Raw genomic sequence first — 19,236 nt, 5'->3', positions numbered from 1 at the left:
GGGGTGTGCCAGCTCCTTCTCCCCTCCTCTCCCTTCTTGCCCCTGCCCCAGACCCTCAACCCCCAAAGGCTGTTCGATCAGCTTTTCACTGCCCTCACTAAATTTACCCTCTGTAGCCCCACCTCTGGCAGTTCTGTGGTCTGCCGTGGTCTCCTTGCCAGCTGGGAGTGCCTCCATCTGTTGTCCTCCACCATCCGGTGACCTCTGACCTTTGTAGACAGCCCTTTAACCTTTCCCAAAGCCATTTCACCTTTATAATTTCCCAGGAAGCAGGACAGGCAAAGAAGGGTTTTTATCCCATTCTTGTGGAGGAGAGGAGCTGTGGGTTGGTGAAGGTGGAGACTGGCCTTGGGCCCTCACTGCCTGCCCGCCAGCCCTGGGCTGCCCTCCACAGGGGCAGGCCTTGTCGAGGCCTTGGTACCTAGCCCCTTCCTTTCCACACGCACACCAGCTGCTCCCTCCACGGGACTTGGCCAGTGAACACACAATGAAAGCCTCGGCGTGGACCAGCCATCGACTGGAGCTGCACAGAAGCCTGGACGTCTGGCTGAGAACCAGACTATGAACGAGGCGGGGAGGAGTGTGGGAGTGTGGGGGGTTGGAGGGTGACCACCTGCAGAGTGGGAGGCTCTACACTGGGTGGCCTGGCTGTGGCCCCCACCCTCCTGGGAGATGGGAGAGCCTGGCCCCCAGTGGACTAACCTTGTTCTGAGCAGTGGGCTGAGATCCGCTGGGGGGCTGTCATTGGCCAGGCAGGGTCCTGGGGTGTGGAGCCCTGGGCAGGACAATGGCTCTGATCCCCAGGGAGGAGGAAGTGAGGAGGAGCCAGCTGCTTCTTCGAAACTCTGACCCACAAGGAGGAACTGGTGGGAGATGTGGAAGTGGCTGGCGTCGGGGAGAGGGGCATGGGGGTGCATGATTGGGCAAGAACAGCTCTGTCATGGGGACAGGAATAAGGGTCAGGGAGGACAGGTCCATCTGGGGTCCCTGAGGGCAGGAGGTTCTGGGACCTTGGAGGAAGTTCTGACGGGGCAGACAGTGAGGGGTGCCGGCGATGGGAGTCCAAAGGGAGGCCCCTGGATGCACAAGCTCTAGAGCGTTCAGGACTCAAACGGAACAAGGATAGTACAGGAGGCTCCGACCTCGTGGACCACAGGGTGGGAGCTGGGTGTGGGGCCAGCCTCAGGGCCACCTGGCCAGTGGGGTAACACTGACCACCACAGACCAAGAGGAAGCCCCTCAGTCTGGGTGGGAGGGGACCCACAGGAGTGGGGCTGGGCTGGGGGCCAGGTGGCCTGGGACCTGTGGCTCAGGGGCGTCCCCATGCAAGGCTGGCACTCAGGGGGCTTGGTGGGCACTGGCTCTGAGGTTCCTGGCAAGCAGGAGCCCAAGGGAAAGGGGCAGAGTGTGTGGCTCCAGGGCACACAGAAAGGTGAGCTGGGATTCCCCTGGAGCTGACGTCACACATTCAACCGCAGCCTGACAGGTGGTTTTTTTTTTTTTCTAAAGTAAGTCTTTTTTAAAGATTTTATTGTTTTTCCTTTTTCTCCCCAAAGCCCCCTGGTACATAGTTGTGTATTTTTAGTTGTGGGTCCTTCTACTTGTGGCATGTGGGATGCCGCCTCAGCGTGGCTTGATGAGTGGTGCCATGTCCACACTTAGGATCTGAACCGGCGAAACCCTGGGCCGCCAAAGTGGAGCGAGTGAACTTAACCACTCGGCCACGGGGCTGGCCCCTGACAGGTGGTTTTTATGTATTTTTAATTTTTAAAAAATTTTATTTATTTATTTATTTACTTTTTGAGGAAGATTAGCTCTGAGCTAACTGCTGCCAATCCTCCTCTTTTGCTGAGGAAGACTGGCCCTGAGCTAACATCCATGCCCATCCTCCTTTACTTTATACGTGGGACGCCTACCACAGCATGGCATGCCAAGCGGTGCCATGTCTGCACCAAGGATCCGAACGGCGAACCCTGGGCCACGGAGAAGTGGAACGTGTGAACTTAACCGCTGCGCCACCAGGCCGGCCCCTGACAGGTGGTTTTTAAAAAAGGGAATGGATTTCTCTTTTTGATTGGGTTCCTTGTCTGCTCAGGAGAACTCAGACATGGTGGGTTTGGGTTTCAGCAGAGCTCTGGACCCACTCATGGAATTCCTGGGGCTGGGAAAAGGGGAAAAGACCTCTGTGTGCGGGGGGCCATGCCCCACATCAGCAGAGCAGCTGAAAGGTTCAGTGCCTGGTCCCAGGGGTGCTGCCGCAGGCGCCCACCAGCCTCCCGTAGCCCCAGAGTCACAGCGGGGGACACCAGTGTGGCTGCAACCATGTGTTTATTTGAAATGTGCAAAGCTGAGCATGCAAACGCAAATCTAACTTAGGAGATCTGCAGTGGCCCCGAGGTGGCCATGCTAGGAGGGCCGCCAGCCAGGTCTGCTTGGCCGAGAAGCACCTAGGAGCCTCAGCCCAGTCCTTGGGTCTGAAGAGCCTGGGGCACGGTGGCTCACTAGAGATTCCTTTCCTAGAAGCTAGAATATCTTGCTAAAGAAGAAAACAAAAATCACAGTGGGTCTGGGGGCAGGGAGAGGGTAATAGAAACTATCCTGCCCTCTGGGGCTCCCCCTCTTCTTGGGGTGGGGAGGGGTGGTGACAAAGGCAGGCCGGGAGGCTGGACTCAAAGCCTGCTGGCCTGCAAAGAAGGGCCCTCCATCTCTTGGGGTGGTGGTGGATCCTAGGGAATCCCAGAGCCTGGCACAGAGGGGTCTAGGAGATGCCAAGGGGATTAACCACGGCCAGAGTCAGTGGGAACTCAGTCAGCACCACAGCTGGGAGGTCTCTGCCACCAGGGCTAGAGGTCAGGCTGTGGGCGGGATCTAGGGGGGATTGGCGGCCTGAGATGAGGCTGAGGGGTCCCTTTGGCTCAGCCTGGCTGGGCCTTGGGGGTTCCTGGACCTAGGAGGCCTGATGTGGCTGACACATTCTCTTAAGGGGGCACAAGGGGACCTGGGACCTCTGGCACTGCAGGGCAGGGGGCACGGGCAGTTCTTGTGGGGGATTCTCCAGGGATGTCTAAGTCATTAGAAGCAGCTGAAGAAGCAGGGGTGGGGAATGCAGCCATCACTGTCATGTGGGGGGCCCAGGACGTCACTGCCACAGGTCACCAGCCGCCGCCCCATTGTCATTCTCGTGGAACTTGTGCAGATGATCAGCAAACCTGTGGGCACAGAAACCTTGGCTGAGGCTGAGTGTAAAAAGGAGGGAAATGTGTGTGTATGTGGGGCACATGGAGGTCTCCCAGGGGCAGGCACCATGTGATGGGGTGGGCATGGCAGAGGGCCATGGGGTGGACAGAGGCGGGGGCAATGGTGGAGGGCTGGGGGGCAAGGAACAGAAGGAGGAGCTCATGGTGCTGGGGGGCTCAGTGCAGGGCTGTGGTGGGGCGGGGTGGGTGTCCTCACTTCTTGGCGCAGAAGGTGGCACAGTCCCTCTCCATGCTTTCGCTCCATGCCAGCTTGTACAGCACCTGGCCAGGCAGAGATGCCGTGAGCTGCCCGTCCTGCCTCACGGCCACTCCTGTGGTCCACCCACAGCCGTTAGGCCTGGCTTCCTGGCTCATGAAGGTTCTCATGGCCCAGGCCCTGGGGCGGTGGGCCTTAGAGATGCTCCTGTGCCCGCCTGTTTCACAGATGGTCAGACAGGCTTGGACACGGAGGTACCATCCCTAACACAGCTGGGCGGACCACTGGCAGGGCCAGGACCCACTGGGCGCTGGGGTCAGAGTGGGAGCCCAGGCTAGCCATGTAGGGGCCACCTTGACTGTGGCCTTGCTGGGGTCCCTGAGGCTAGAGCCTTCCATAGGCACCCCCTTCCCCCTGCTCTCCCCTGACTCAGTGGACATGCAGGCATCACCAGGCCTCTGCATGTGCTGTGCCCACTGACTGGAATGCCCCTCTGTACCCATTCAGTTCACCATGTCCCCTCTCTGTGCAGCCCACCTGGCTGTCCCATAGTGGAGTTAGTCCGACCTGCCTTCCGTCTGCCTCCGGCTCCCATGGTGGCCTTTCCCTCCACCAAGCCCCTCCAGTACAGGGCCCCAGATATAGTCAGCCAGGCCTCTTTCACAGAGTGGCTGGACTGCTGTCCCAGCCAGAGGGCCTGATGGGTGGGCTTGTTGCCCCCAGGGTGGGCTGAGGTCCTTGAAGGGGAGAGAAGTGGCCAAGAGCAGATGGTGTGGCTTGGCATTGGCCTGGGTGCCAGGCCACAGTAACAGGCTCCCTGCTGCCCTAGGAGGTTGGGGACACCTGCCTGGACACTCACCAGGAAGACCAGGCAGTGCAGGAACAGCGTGTAGAAGAAGCCGATGGTGCGCGCCATCTTGTTGGAGAGAACCAGCCGCCCCTGGGGAGCAAGAAGGGTGTGCAGTGGGGCGGGGCGGGCCTCCCCTGCTCCTGCAGGGCTGACCTGGGGCTCCTGCAGAGAGGGCCTCAGGGCACAGGGGAGGGCAGGGCGGCCAGCCGGCTCCCACTCTACTTGATAGGCCAAGAGCTTGGGCTGCAGGACTTCTAAGAAATGGTGCATGATTCCAGAACCTACCATGAATGGTGCTACCTGTGGAGCTGTCCCAGAGAGGGTGGGACCCCGCTCTGGGTCACACAGCCACCCTTAGCAGGGCCTGTGAGGGGTCAGTGGGGTCCGTGGGGCTTCTCCAGATTGGGCTGGAGGGCAGGGACGAGGTTCTCGGAGACAGAGGCTCCAGCCTGTCCCAGGTGGGCACAGAGGCGGGCACTCACCATGCTGAGCGTTGCCTTGTCCCAGGGGCTCAGGCTCAGGTACTTCCGCTGCCGCTCCTGGAGGGGGAGGGACGATGAGGAGAGGACCTCAAAGGGCTCACTGCAGAGAGGGAACCTGGGGGCTGCCAGGGGCCTGCCTGTGCCAGTCCCACTAGCTGTGACATCCTCGGCTCCCCAACATCTGTGAGCGCCCCCAGTGGCAGCTGGCTCCTGCCCTCTGCGGTGGCCCATTCTGCCTTCGGGAAAGTCTTCGTGGGCAGGGCTTCCACAGCCTGAGAGGTCAGTGAGGAGAGCTACCAGAGGGGGGCCCACTGCAGGTCGCTCAACACTGGGAGCTCTTTGCTTATCTGCCTACCCCCGCAGTGTGCCCCTGGGGTTAACCCCTTCACTGTCGCACACCCTCACGTAGCCATCCACAGGTGTTCCTGGCACTCCGGGCCTGTCCGGGGTGGACCCTGGGATTCTGTGGCACCAAAGTGGGTGTGGGGTCTGCCCTGGGGGTTGGGTAAGTGTGGCGTACATGTCGGGGTGCAGGGCGAGGCTGGGCCTGAGTGAGCAGGCCAGGGCTGGTGGAGTGGGGAATGAGGGGCGGCGAGGCCAGGCAAGCGGGTGGCTTCTTGGAGCTTCCCTGTGGCCTGCGCATAGCTGAGCACCGCCTGTCCCTGCTCTGCCCGGAGGCCAGGCCCACGCACCCGCTTGCTGAAGGAGGAGAAGGGGTCCAGGCGCTCCTCGTACTGGGACGAGTACCGCAGCTCTGTGTCATCGCTGCTGCCGCCCTGCGTGGGGAAGGAGTACAGACCCAGTCACCGGGGCCCAACAGCAAGGCCAGGGCCCAGGGACCACAGGCTGGCAGGATCACAAGGCAGCCTCAGTTTCCTCATCAGCACAATGCGGGCAGGGGAAGGGGCCCAGAGTGACAGCGTGAATGTGGCTGGTGCTACTTGTCCAGGGGCATTGCCCGGGGTCAGAGGTTCCCATGGGGTCAGGGTCTCCCAGATGGGCTGGAATGTATGAGACAGACAGGGCTGGGCCCCGTGAAGGGAGGTGGGTCTAGAGGGGGTTCTGGGAGTGTGCAGGATGGCCGTGGGGCCCAGGCAGGCACCTGAGGGATGAGAGACCCCCCCAGCCAGCCACCCGGTGTGTAGTGCTAGTTTGCACAGAGTCTGGGCGCCCTCTGGTGGCCTAAGAACAGCTTCAACGAGTGGAATGGGGGGCTAGTGCCTGAGGGTCTTGTCCCAGGGAGGTACCCACTGTGAGTGTCACCGCTCTCGCCTCCTACTACCCCCGCTGTCTGCCCACGGTCACAGAAGGGGTTTCCTTGCACAAGGTGGTCCCCTTTGAGGACTGGGGCTGAGAGAAACCAGAGACGGCCGTCCTCGGCCCGGAATGGAATGGGGGGTTCCTCCTGACTGGTTTTGGGGTGTTGGACCAAATTCTGGTATGGTTTTTCTTTAAAGATTTTATTTTTCCTTTTTCTCCCCAAAGCCCCTGGTACATATTTGTATATTTTTAGTTGTGGGTCCTTCTAGTTGTGGCATGTGGGATGCCGCCTCAGCATGGCTTGATGAGCGGTGCCATGTCCGCGCCCAGGATCTGAACCGGTGAAACCATGGGCTGCCAAAGCGGAGAGCACAAACTTAACCACTCGGCCATGGGGCCGGCCCCATCTGGTATGGTTTTTCTTTTTTTTAGTGTAAGTTTAAAACATACAGATTCCCCAGGGCCTGTCCTGCACGCTCAACAGCCCTGGGGGTAAATTCCCAGATCTTGGGTCAGCTAGTGGATCAGCCCCATTTCACAGAGGGAGCACCTGGCCCGTGGCCTGGGGCCTGTGACCCTCTTGCTGGACCTCATCACATCCTGGCTGGTTCTGATGAGTCAACCTCCACAAGGGAGGGAGGGAGGACAGGTGGCAGGCCCTCTGGGTCACTGTCCAGTGACTGCCCAGCAGGTCACTGCCCCCGTCCCTCCTGCCCCAGTGGCCCCAGACCACCTCACTCCCTGCCTGGGGCACCTGGGGCTGAGATTGGGGAGGGCCCTTACCCGGCCAGGGTAGCTCTGGAGGAACTTGATCTTCTCGAACAGCTTGATGTTGTCGGCCCGCAGGCTGTCCAGCTCGCTCTGCAGGGCTTGGATGGTGTGCTGGGCCAGGCGGTTCTCCTGCGGGGAGGTGGGTGGGTGGGCAGGGTCAGGGGTGGATGGGGGTGGCACACGGTGAGGCCTCCACGCTGGCACAGGTCAGGGGCTCCATCTCCCTGGAGCCCCTTCTTTGCCCAGGGCCACCTTCTTGACCTACTAGACTCCGCTCAAAGCTGCCCGTGCTGGGAAGTCCCCCTTCTCCTCCTGTGACCCCAGCCCAGGGAGAAGTCACAGTTCTTGCGTCGGGTTTCTTCATGTTTCGTTTATGGTATTACCAGCCTTAAACAATCATTATGAGATATAATTCATATAACATAAACATCATCATATGTAAGTGTACAGTTCAGTTGTGTTTTTGAGCATATTCACAATGTTATGCAACCATCCCCACTATCTAATTCCAGAACATCTGTGTCACCCCAATCAGAAGCCCCAAACTTGTCGGCAGTCACTCCCCAGTCCCTCCTGTCCCAGCCGCTGGCCACCACTCATCTACTTTCTGTTGCTGTGGATTTGCCTGTTCTGGACATTTTGTATAAGTGGAATCCTCGACGAGGCGATCTGAATGTTTGCCAATCTAGGGGCAAAGTGAATTTACTCAGATGCTTAAAGAGGTGTTTTCTTCACACTGCTAAAAATTCGCACAGGACCAGAAAGGACATGGTCCTCTGGCGGCTCCTCAGCAATTTAAACATAGATTTACCAAATGATCCAGCAATTCCACACCTGAGTGTACAGCCCAAAGAACTCACTGCAGGGACTCAAAGAGATGTTTGCACACCCGTGTTCATAACGGTGTTATTCACAGAAGCCAAAAGGTAGAAGCAACCCAAGTGTCCACTGATGGATGGATGGAGCAGCAAAATGTGGTCAAGACACACAGTGAAATGTGATTCAGCCTTAAAAAGGAAGGAAATTCTGACACATGCCACAACATGGATGGACCTGGGGGACATTGTGCTAATTAAATAAGCCAGTCACAAAAGGACAAATGCCGTATGGTTCCACTTATATGAGGTCCCTAGTGTGGTCAAATTCATAGAGACAGAAGGTAGAATGGCCATGGCCGGGGGGAGGGGGGAGGGGGAACGGGGAGTTAGCTTAGTTTAATGGGGACAGAATTTCAATTTGGGAAGATCAAAAAGTTCTGGGAAATGGATGGTTAGAGGGCTGCATAACGATGTGAATGTACTTGATGCCACTGAACTGTATGCTTAAAAATGGGTAAGATGGTAAATTTTACATCACGTGTGTTTTGCCACAATTTTTAGAAAGTACATGGTAAAAACTATAGAATAGCATAAACACTTGCTTTTTCTCTTCCACCTCTATTTTGAAGGCCTTTTTTGAAGGGCTGTGTAGCCTTCCATGTGTGGCTTGCCCCAGTACCCGATGGGCAGGTGGGTGTCCCCAGTCCATCGTGCTGGCAGCCAGCATGAGGGGAGCAGCCCTGACGGTCCCTCATTTGAAGCCTCTCGCTCTGGACCCCAGATCACGGAGGGTCCCACTGGATCCGGCCCACCCTTGTCACTGGCCCAGCACTGGACCTGGCCCAGCGGATGTCTGCCTTTCCCCGGCCTGAGCCTGGAAACCCTGCGTGAGGAACTCCGGGTTTGGAGAGGAAGGGTCTAGAAATTCTGTCATCAGCTCAAGCAGTGACTTTGTGAGAAGGATGGGAACCTCCTTGGCTTCTGCTCCCACTGGGAGAACCAACAAGGGGACCTGAGCTGGCTCTGTGGGACGGGGGACCTGCAGAGGACCTGAGGCTGGGAGGTTGCCACCTCCGGTGCTCCCCTGGTCTGGCCCAGGGCCCTCTGCACTCTGGATCCAGTGTCCACTTGCTGCGTGGGGACACCCTGGCCTCGGCCTTGGCCTCTGTGTCCTAGACACCCCCTGCTCCTGCTTTTCTCCCTCCCTCCCTGATGCTCTCTTGGCTCCTGTTCCCCTCTCTTCCGGGGACCACAGCCATCTGCTGGCACTGCAGCCACCATCCAAGTGTCAACAACGCCCACATGGAGGCACCTCATCTTAAAGGCCCAGATGCAACTGGACTGGTCACCTTTGTAGACTGCCCGTTCCTCATGGTACCCCTCTAGGAGGCCCACCAGCCAGGCGCTCAGCAGCCAGTGGGGCCTCTCTGACCCCCCAGAGCTCCTGGACATCTCTAGACTATTCATCTTTTTGGGCTCAAAGGCCCTCCTCTCTCCGACCTGCCCCTGTTTTCCCATTTCCACCTGATTTAGATGCTTCTCCTGGACGATGTGACCTCTGCCTAGTCGTCTTCCTGGGCCAGCCTTCTGTCCTAAACTGGCTGCCCGACTGACCTTTCTTACCCTCCGTTCTTGCAGTGTCAGTCCCCTGCTTAACTGCTTTGGTGGCACCTCAGCCTGGCAGTAGGGTAATTGCCTGGTGACTCTGTGTTTTGTTCCTGCAGCCCTGGAACGACCCGCACTCGCTTCTGGCTTGTTGGCCTCCGGTCTCTGCTCACAGAGTCTCCTTTACTTTGAGCGTCTGATTTTTCCAAAGCCTAGCTTTGCATCACCTCCTCTAGGAAGCTCTCCCTGACTGCACCGATCAAATCTAATCCCACTGCGGTTTATGGTCTGTGACACTTCTCTCTCCCTCAAGCCTGTGTGCTCCCCACTGTGTCCTCCCGTCCAAAAAGTGCAGGGGAGGGAAGGACATGACTCACGGCCTCCAGCTCCTGGTTCCGGGCACGGAAGCGCTCCCTCTGGCTGGAGATGATGGAGAGCAGTGAGTCTACCTGGCCCTCAGGGAGAGTGCCACTGGCAGGTGCCGAGGGTCCTAGGAGGTAGGGAAGAGTGGCTTGGGGTGGCGGGAGGCAGAGCCCAGCAGTGGGCCCTCAGGTCACCAGCCCCGAGGGAGCCCTGGCCAAGGGCCATGGGGTGGAAGGAAGGTGTCTGAGCACAAGGTACTGAGAGGTTGGGGAAGGGGGAGGGGCGGCCGGGGGAAGAGCGAGGGGTGTGACATGAGAACAGGGGCCCTGGGAGGGGAGAGCCCAGGCATTGTCCAAGGGCTAGGTCCCAAGGCCCTGTCCCCATTGCTCTCTACTTGAATCTGAGACCCCTGCATCTGTCAGATTGGCCCCTAGCTCCTGGGGAAGCAAAGGGCACTGGGAAGCCATGGGTACCGCCCCTACCACGTCCTGGCCCAGCAGCCCCAAGTTCTGGCTTCGGTGCCCAAGGAGACCACCTCCCCTCCAGCGCTGGGAGCTCTCCGGCTGCATCTCGGTGCTGAGGCCTCCTCGAGGAGTTGACCACCACCCACCAGCCTTCGACAGGCCACTGGCAGGGCCGAGGGGATCAGGGCCCCCAGGTGGTGGTGTCAGGCTAAGGCCTAGAAGCACAGGTTGGGGGCTCACCCCGTTTTAGGTTGCTGCTGCATTGCTGGGCGGAGGGGCCTTGATCTCCTTCGAGGGAGGGGCGTGCTCTTTAGGGCTCAGGGCTCAGGCTACACCACCTCTTCCCTCTTCCCCCTCCCGCCCTGCCCTTCATCGTCAGGTCAGGCCCTCCTCACCGTAGAACAGGGCGGTGGCCTCCTTGATGGGCTCTGGGATCTTCTCCAGGCCATGCTCGGCTGCACCCTGTGGGGGGGGAGGAAGAGGTGGGCGGCGCCCCCCCCTACAGCACTGAACACACCCTTTCAGGGGGCCAAGCAAACGGGGGGCTGGGAGCAGTGGGGCAGTCTGGTGGCAGGGTCTGGGCACAGCCGTGGCCATAGGTGGGCCTGGAGAGGACGCCTGGCCTGGGTCATCAAAGAGAAGGCTGGGCCCCAAGTTCACCCCAAGGCCGGAGCTCTCTGGGGGAAGTCTCCTCCAGTTACCCAGCCCAGAGGCAGGGTGACCCCACCCTGCAGCCTCCTGCTGCGTGACCTGGGCCAGCCCCACTTCTCTCCTGGAGCCCCATTTCTTCATCTGTAAAATGGAGTGGGTGACGTGATGACTTAAGGACCCTCTAGGGTCTAGCCTTCTTGGGTCCTCTAGCTGTGAGACAGTGGATAATCCTGGCCTTGCTTGGGCGCTGAGGTCCCAGGGCAGAGGTCTAAGCCAGTGCCTGGAGGCTTTGTGCCAGCTCGAGGAAGCCTGCCGCTCTGCCCTGTGGCCTGGCATCCTGACTTGGGCCTTCATGGTGACGTGGGCCTTGGGGCGGGGGCAGGTGGACACCAGCTGCCCGATGATCGGGCTGGTCCACCTGGGAAGCCAGCATTTTGTGAGGCTGAAGGAGCCCTGGGCAGGTGGCAAGGGGGCAGCTTAGAGGGGGTGGGCTCACCTCGGCGTCTGGCCGCTGGATGGACTGGATGGTGCTGAGGTCCTGCTCCAAGCGGGCGATCAGTTCCCTCTGCTCAGCTGCTGTGGTCGTGGCCTCGGTGACATGGACCTGCAGCTCCGCACAGCGCCCTGAGCCAAAGGAAGATGTGGCTGTCAGAGGGAGCCTCATGGGACCCGTGGTGCCCTTCCACCCCACCCCACCTCTCCCACCACAGCCTGCGTCACCGCCTAAGGGCCACCGTTAGACCAACCAGCAGAGGCAGGCACTCCCGGCCCTAAGAAGTCACAGTGCTTATGAAATTCCCTGGGTGGGGCACGGACCCCAGGTCAGGGATCTGGGAGAAACAGGGCACCCTGACTCTGCCATGACCAGCTGGGTGAGCCTGGCTGGCCCCTCTCCCTCTCCAGGCTTCACTGTGCCCCTGTCAAGCAGGGCAAGGAGCTGAACCCAACGAGCCCCAAGTTCCTTCCAGGGCTGATGACCAGAGGGAGGCCTCGGCATAGGAGTGGCGGAGAGAGGTGCAGTGGGCGGTAGGCGGAGGGTGAAGGAGCCACCCCAGCCTTGCTCAGCCCCTCCCCCAACAGGCTCCAGGGCAGTGGTGGGAAGGGGTGGCCCCCAGGAACTCCCTGGCCCACAGTCCTGTTCTTCTCCCCCATCCAAGTGCCAGATGTTGTCTTTACAACGAAGCAACTCCCAAATAATTCTGCGTGGAGACCTTCCTGCCCCTCTGGAGGGTGGGAGATGTTGGGAGGTCTCCCAGCCCAGGCCCGTGGATGCCTTCGGTAGCCATTGGCAGGGAGGACAGAGGTGGCCTGGGAGCCGGGCAGACCCGAGTATGAGATCTGGCCCTACTTCTGTGTGACTCTGGGCAGCCAACTCTCCCTGTCTGGGCCTCATTTGTAAAATGGTGACAACAAACCTAGCTCAGGGCCGCAGAGAGGGCGGCCCAAGCCTGAGGCCCTGGGTGTTGTCCTTTGGTATAGATGGATGGCCACCAGGGGGCACTGTGGCCTCAGAAATGCCAAAGGCTCCAGGCTGTGGGCAGCGCCGGGAGACCGGCCTCTGTACCCTGCCCGGTGGACTCGCCCCTCACCCTGGGGCCTGCTTATCAGCTGGCCAACCTGGTCCTAGCTGGGCTTGGTGCCTGGGCCAGGGTGGGGGCAGCGGCCTACCCGCTGCCTGCTCCATCTCCTGGGTGCCCGCTGGCCGCCAGGCTCTTTACACACCTCACAACAGTGTGATCAGTCAGAAAAGATGACCCCCATGTTACAGGTGAAGAGATGAGCCTTACAGCCTGGGATCAAACCCAAGGGTGTCCACCCTGGCCATAGCTAAGCTCCTGCCCACACTGGGGTATCCACTCGCTCAGGCCCTGGGTGGGTTTCTTCCTTCACACATCACTGAGCCCCCTCTGTACCTGGCAGGTGGGTGGTGGTGCAAGTGAGGGGTCCGAGGTGGGGCTGAGGGAAGGGGCTGGACCTGAGGGTGGGGCCAGGGCATGGAGGGACGGCTGTGGGTGGCAGGGTTGGGGTCTGCCTTCGGTCTGTATGCCCTGGGTGGCCTACAGTGGCTTTAAGCAGACCCTGTGGGGGAGAGGCCGAGAGACCCCAAATGCCATGACCCACTGGCCTGGGGGCGGAGTCCTTGGTCCCAGGCCTGCGGGATGGGACTGAAAAGCAGGGACACCTTGCTCCCTGAACATGCTTAGGAGGGGAGCTGGATGGAAGTCATGGTAAGATGTAGGCAGAGGGACCTTGGGTGGGGGCAGGTTCAGTTCTGGGCACTGGGAGTCCATAGGGACAACCACAAATAGGAATGGGTCTAAAAATGCTGCTGGGACTGGTCCCGAGGGGTTGGGTGGACAGACCCCGCATGAGTGGAGGGTGCAGAGCCCAGAGAAGGCTCAGGGGAGTAGCATCCCACCTTGAAGGATGAGGACCCCGGAGACGGACAGGACAGGGTGGAGGTGGGGAACCTATGGAGAGGGGAACTATCACCCAGCCAGAGTGAGCCCTCGCCCCCGGATGTGTGCACGCAGCACAGTGTAGAGGGGACCCACGCATGGCCTGAGGGGTGGATAAAATGCCAATGAGATGACTCCTCGGACTGCTTGTTTTATCTGCCACCAGCCTGTGGCCTTTCCAGCGTGGTCTCAGCCAGGCCCCCGGGGTGGGAGGAACTTGCAGCTCCCAGAACCATCTGTGGGCACAGCGGAGATGAGCGGATGCCCAGCCGGGCGTCCTGTGCCTGTGTCTGCTGCTTTGGGGCTGGGCACACAGGTCCCTGCCTGAGCACACCGGTGACACTCTGTGCATGCAAGGGCCTGGACAGCAAACCGCGTGTCCCAGGCTGCCCCAGCCAGACGGCGGCCGGGCCACTGTGTTAAGCTGGCCTGGAGGGCCTGCCACTGCCACTGCAGCAGATGCTCCCAGACACTGGGTTAGCTGCCCAGGGGATCTCTGGGGGAGCAAGGCTGAGTATTGGGGGTAGCTGTCCCTGAAGAGGTGGCTGTGGGTGAAACTGAGGGCTGGGTGGCATGCACTGGCAGCAGACGTGGGGAATGGCTGCTCCTGAGGCAGAGGGAGGAGGCTGGGAGGGCAGGGCCGTGGGGCTAATTGGGGAAGGCTGAAGGAAGGCCCTGGGTGGGGGCGGGGAAGCTGCGGCCGCAGGGGCAGGGCCTGCACGCTGTCTGGGAGCCCAGCTGGATCCCAGCGGCGAGCCATCACTCCAGGCCAGAGGGGTGAAGGCCAGGAGTCTGACTGTGTGGGCATCCCTGAGGGAGAGGCCTCAATTACAAACCCCACTCTGAGACATGGAGCCACTTAAACCTGCCATGTGCGGGTCCCCTGGCCGCCACCCGCTGCTTCCCTCTGCCTCCTCTGCTGGGAGAAGGAACACACAGACTAGGAAGTTAAGGTCACGTCTTCAGTGGCCACTTGGTGTCAAGGGAGGGTCCTGAACTGGAGTCTGGCAGAACTGAGCTTGAGTTCTGGCCCTGGGGCAAGGCAGTGGAAGGTACTGGACAGAGTTGTGACCCCACTGTTGTACAGAACCCAAGTGGGGAGACCTGTACCTGGGACTGGCCTCCCAAAGGGGGAAGGGGCGAGCAGCAGCATGGTTTGGCTCTGGTGAGTGTGAAGAGCTAGTGGAACAGCCAAGGGGCGTGCGTGGGGAAGAGCAGGACCCATGGGCCTGAGGCTGGAGATGCAGGCGATGCAGGCCCGGGAGAGCTCTGGGGCCAGGGGTGGCTGAGCCCCTCAGCGGTGGACATGGAACCCCAGAAGGTGCTGCAGTGAGAATGGCCAGAACCTTCTGGAACACTGACATTTTTGGGGCTGTCCTGCAGGAAGCAGGGGGAATCAGGAGGAAGTGTGTTGAGGCCCCAAGTTGAATAGCAGCCATCAATGAGTAAAGTTACCGGGGTCTCAAAAATGGCTGAGTGGGCTGCGGGCTGGAGTGAATCCACTGGCGAGAGTTCAGTCGGGGTAGTGGCGGGGCAGGGAGCAGCAGGGGCCTGGAGGAGGGACCTGGGGACCACACCGGACAGATGCCAGATAGGGCAGAGCGATGGGCAGACCTGGTGTGGGGGGTATGCTCGAGAGAGGGTCTTCAGGAGTATGGAGCATCTGCAGCCGGGGAAAAGCTGCTGGGGAGGGAGAAGCTGTGTCTAGGAGAGGAAGCGGCAACAGCCAGATGAGCGCCAGGGCATGGGGAGCATACCCCTCGCCTCTGAAAGGTGGCCCGTGTGAGAAGGTCCAAGACAGTTCCCATCCCTTTAAGAAAGTTTATGGGACCTCGACCTTCTGGGAGAATCTGGGAAGGCTCCTAGGGGTGTATTTCACAGAGGGGAGCAAGAAATCCAAGCAGCATCAAGGTCAAGACCTAGGGAGACGACTCTGACGCACGGTCAGGGCATGATTTCTGACTGCGGATGGAGTAAATGAAGAAACTTATCACAATTGAAGTCAGATGACGAGGCCTGGGGCTGTCGAAACCCACAGTTTTCCCAAAGGCAGAGTCCCTGTGTTATTCAATCTGCTGCCTGCAACCCAGGTCTTTGATGGGGGGGGTGGTTCTTAGGGGAGCTGCGCCGCCCGCACATCCACCCCTCCGGCCTCTGAACCTGTATGTCCCGAGGCAGCCAGAGGTAAGTGCTGAGGGCTCCCAGTGCCTGCAGGGGCCAGCCCCTCGCTCCTGTGCAAGGGTGTCCTCCACCCAGTGTCCACCTGCCTGGCCTCTCCCTTCCACGAGCATGTGAGTGCGTTATTCTCCCATCTGAAACCCCCCCCCCACCCCTTTCTCTTGACTCCACTGCCCTTCCAGCAAACTCCTTGAAGAAGCTGTCTATTCTCAAGTGTCCACTTCGTAAACCTTCCCCTCAGACTTGGAGGCCAACTGTCCTTTCCAAGGTCGCCGGTGACCTTGCACATCACTATATCCTCAGCCCTCATCTGATGGACCCATTAGCACCTGGTGCCCAGGACGCTGCACCCTCCCGGGCCTCCTGCCCCAAGAGCCGCTCCTTCTCAGTTTCTTTTGCTGGGTCTCCTCTCTGCCAAGCTCCAAACGCTGCTGCACCCAGGTGCCAGCCCTGCACGCCTTCCTGTCGGTCACTCTGGCCACCTGAGTGCCACCGAGAAGCTGATGCCTCTCCAGTGTCTGTCTGCAGTCCCCAGCTCTCTCCACGCTCATCACTTGGATGTCCAACCTTAACAGGTCCAAACTGAAGCCTGATCGCCCCTCCGCAGATCTGCTTCCCCCAGAGGCGGCATCCTTGGGGCTGCCTCCCCTCAGAGGCACGGCCACCCTTCAGTGGCTCAGGCCAAATCCCTGGGGCCTTCCTCACTCTTCTGTATCACTCCTGACATCCAACCTGTCTCCAGTCCTATTTTTGACTCTACCTTCAAAATATATCCAGAATCCAATCACTTGTCACCACTGCCACCATTGGGTCCGAGTCACCTCTCATCTTTTTTTTTGTGAGGAAGATTAGCCCTGAGATAACATCTGCTGCTGATATTCCTCCATTTTGTATGTGGGTCACCTCCACAGCATGGCTGACAATGGTGTAGGTCTGCACCTGGGATCCGAACCCACGAACCTGGGCCGCCGAAGCAGAGCACGCTGAACTCAACCACTACGCCACCGGGCTGGCCCCACGACCTCTCAGCTTGATTATGGCAGCAGCCTCCACACTGGTCTCCCTTCTCCTAACCTCCCCCTACGATCTAGTCACAAAGCAGCAGCCAGAGAGAAGCTTTTAAACAGTAAGATCAGACCCCCTCTGTGCCAACCCTCAGAGGAACAGCAAAGCCCTACATCAGCCTACAAGGGCCACCTGCTCTGCCCACCTCTTGCCTCTGACCTGGTCGCCGTCCACTCTTCCCCTTAGTCCCTCTGCCCCAGCTGTACTGGCTTCCCAGCACCTCTGTACCACAGAACCTTTGCACTCACTGTTCCCTCTGCCTGGAATGCTCCTCCCTCGGGCATCTGCGTGGTTCATTCTCTGACCCGTCAGGACTGTTCCCATGTTACCTTCCTGGCGAGGCCTACCCTGATAAGACGTGAACCTCCACAGGTGTTCTTCCCTCTCCCTTACCTCATCTTTCTCCCATAACGTTTGTCACCGTCTGAGCTACCCTGTAACTCACTTCTTTATTGTGTCTGCCATCTGTCTTCTCCACCGGAAGTCAGCCCTTCGTTTGTCCCCTGCTATAGCCCCAGCGCCCACAGCAGTGGGACACTGTGAGCCCTCACTGCGTCCAGCCAGCCGGGAAGCACCCGTCCCTCTGGGTGGAAGGGTGCACGGGCATCCTAAGGGCTGGACGGTCTCCCAGGGTGGGCAGAGCTGGCGGGGCACTGGCAGCAAGAGCCTGGCAGGGCCTGCCAGCCTCTGCTGGTCCCACCACCTGATAACTGCTCAGGTCTCACCCGGAACCTTCCAGGCTGCGTCCTGGCATTGGGACTACAGATCTGCCGTCATGAAGCCCCAGGGTGACCCTGCGCCGGCGCCACTGAGTACACACTTGCTGGAGGTGTGAAGGGTGCTTTCTCCCTGGCTGGGACCCCCTCACTCCAGGTGGGGCTGCAGACACTCTCGGCTACACCCGAGTCCTTCCAGACAGATGGAAAGAACAAGCTTCTCCCAGAGCCGCCACCCGCCAGACTCAGCTTTGTTCTCATCAACAATGAGGTCGTCCCCTCCCACCTGGCCGCCCTTCCCCAGCCCCGTGGCTTGCCTGGTCCTCTGAGTCACCACGCTTGCCATACTGCTGCCCTGGAGCTGGGCACGCGCTGCCCCCCAGTTTGGCATGCCTTCCCTGTCTGTCCCCCGAAAATGCCACCTCCCAGTCTCAAGGCCGCTCCCCGTGAAGTCCGCCAGCCCTTTCCCAAGTCGGTGCTCAGATGCCCCCTCAATACCAATTACAGGACCGGGCCTGGGCCGTGGTCTGCACCCCGGTCCATCTGCCCTGTGCTGTGAGTGACTTGAGGCCACCGGACACCTAGCCTGGAGCACAGCCTGGCACAGAGCAGTCCTCAGTGACCATCTGCTGAGTAAATCAGCGAAGGAGCTCCAAGAGGGGGGTGGCCTTAGCAAAGCCGAGTGGCCCTGCCGAGCCTATGCCTGCCCCTCACCATAGGCCTTGGCACCAGTGATACTTGGGGCCAGGTCAGTGTTTGTTGAGTGGCTGTCCTGTGCACTGTAGGATATTTAGCAGCATCTCTGGCCTCTACCTGCTAGATGTCAGTAGCATCCCCCCCCAAGTTATGACAGCCCCAAATGTCTCCAGACGTTGCCAAATGTCCCGAGGGACAAGTCATCCCCAGGTGAGAACCCCTGCTCCAGAGAATCTAGTCTCCTCAATCATGGAGGCTTCTGGGTTTGGCTGTAATGGCGTGGGGATGCTTAAGTCAGATGGGTCTCTAAGAGGAAGCCACCTCCATGGAAGGTGCAGTCCCTTCTCCACAAGAGTGAGGACCAGGGAGGGTCCTTCCTTCCTGTCTGTGGCTGAGTCCAGGGGTGGCAGCCTCTGCCACCCAAGGAACCCGAGACTCGAGTCTCAGCAGGAGGCTGCAGAGACAGCTGCTGAGCATGGAGGACTCTGCTGCCCGGCCTGCATGCCAGTCACATCATGGGCATCAGTGGTGGCGACATTAGGCCGGCAGCCCCTGGTGATCCGGCTAACCCTCAGGAGTGCCTGGTCCTGGGCAGGGGGCCCTCCTGCTCCAGCAACCAAAGTTGATGAAATAACACCCTTGTCGACGGCCACAACCGACATGTCCTGAGAGGCTGTGGGTGTGTGGGGGGCGTCGGGGCTGTGCGGAGCGGTCTGCAGGCTTAATCACTTAGTCCTCCCGGCTGCCCGTGAGTTGGCATTATCACATCCCCTCTACAGAGACGGAAGCGGAAGCTCAAGGAAGTGAAGCTCTTTCAGAAGGGATCTCCTGAGTATCAACTAAGCCTTGCCCAAGGTCACAGTTGGTAAGAGAAGATGCTGGGACTGCACTGCAGGGATACGTGACCACAGAAAAGGGGCCCCCATGCCTCCCTGTAAAGTGAGTGGGGTCCTCAAACCTCACTCCCTGGAGTCCTCCGCCCGGAACAGAGCAGCTCCGCTTTTACCTGTCCACAAACCATTTTGCTTGAAAAACAGCCCTTCTTATTGACATTCGAGAGCCTGGGCTTCTTGGAAGAGGGAGGGCTCCCGAACGAATGCCTGCCCGAGACTGGGCACGGGCTGCGTCTCCCACTTCCATGAACACAGCTCACCCCGCCCTGGGTGGGTGAGACGCGGATGAAGGGCCGGCTGGCCAGGGGCCCCCCAGCAACATCACAGCAGTTCTCTCCAGCCCTCTGGGTTCTCAGCTCGGTTCCCCACACGCAAGCCCCATCACCTTACAGGAACCAACGCCGTGCTGAAGCCGAGACCAGCAAGCTGCGTGCCCCCCAAAGCCGGCATGCCAGGGCCGCGGAGGAAGGAGCAACATACCCATGGCAGCCACTCGGAGGCCCTTTTAAACA

At 59.7% G+C, this 19,236-nt stretch overlaps 2 protein-coding genes across 25 annotated transcripts in view; both read right to left on the bottom strand.

Moving 5' to 3' along the window:
* Positions 1-853, bottom strand: part of SH2B2 (SH2B adaptor protein 2) — an 83,282-nt gene extending 82,429 nt beyond the window's left edge. For 3 of the 15 annotated variants that reach the window (XR_011524385.1, XR_011524382.1, XM_070566387.1), the window contains exon 1: positions 703-851. Coding sequence is in view for 9 of the 15 variants with exons in the window: in XM_070566387.1 (XP_070422488.1) it covers positions 703-745 (43 nt within the window). In the remaining 6 variants the exon portion in view is untranslated. Of the gene's footprint in view, positions 1-702 lie in introns of all 15 variants that reach the window. The other 12 variants (XR_011524381.1, XM_070566378.1, XM_070566379.1 and 9 more) reach the window with 8 other exon arrangements.
* A 1,456-nt stretch (positions 854-2,309) lies between these two features.
* Positions 2,310-19,236, bottom strand: part of CUX1 (cut like homeobox 1) — a 368,961-nt gene continuing 352,034 nt past the window's right edge. For all 10 annotated transcript variants that reach the window (XR_011524378.1, XR_011524379.1, XM_070566375.1 and 7 more), the window contains 9 exons: positions 11,214-11,341; positions 10,462-10,528; positions 9,617-9,729; positions 6,829-6,945; positions 5,478-5,561; positions 4,786-4,842; positions 4,313-4,393; positions 3,454-3,518; positions 2,310-3,209 (listed from right to left, as the gene is read on the bottom strand). Coding sequence is in view for 8 of the 10 variants with exons in the window: in XM_070566375.1 (XP_070422476.1) it covers positions 3,140-3,209; positions 3,454-3,518; positions 4,313-4,393; positions 4,786-4,842; positions 5,478-5,561; positions 6,829-6,945; positions 9,617-9,729; positions 10,462-10,528; positions 11,214-11,341 (782 nt within the window). In the remaining 2 variants the exon portion in view is untranslated. The remainder of the gene's footprint in view (positions 3,210-3,453; positions 3,519-4,312; positions 4,394-4,785; positions 4,843-5,477; positions 5,562-6,828; positions 6,946-9,616; positions 9,730-10,461; positions 10,529-11,213; positions 11,342-19,236) is intronic.

Source organism: Equus przewalskii, chromosome 12, assembly GCF_037783145.1.
Source record: "Equus przewalskii isolate Varuska chromosome 12, EquPr2, whole genome shotgun sequence".
Classification (NCBI taxonomy): domain Eukaryota; kingdom Metazoa; phylum Chordata; class Mammalia; order Perissodactyla; family Equidae; genus Equus; species Equus przewalskii.
This window is presented reverse-complemented; position numbering and strand designations above follow the sequence as displayed.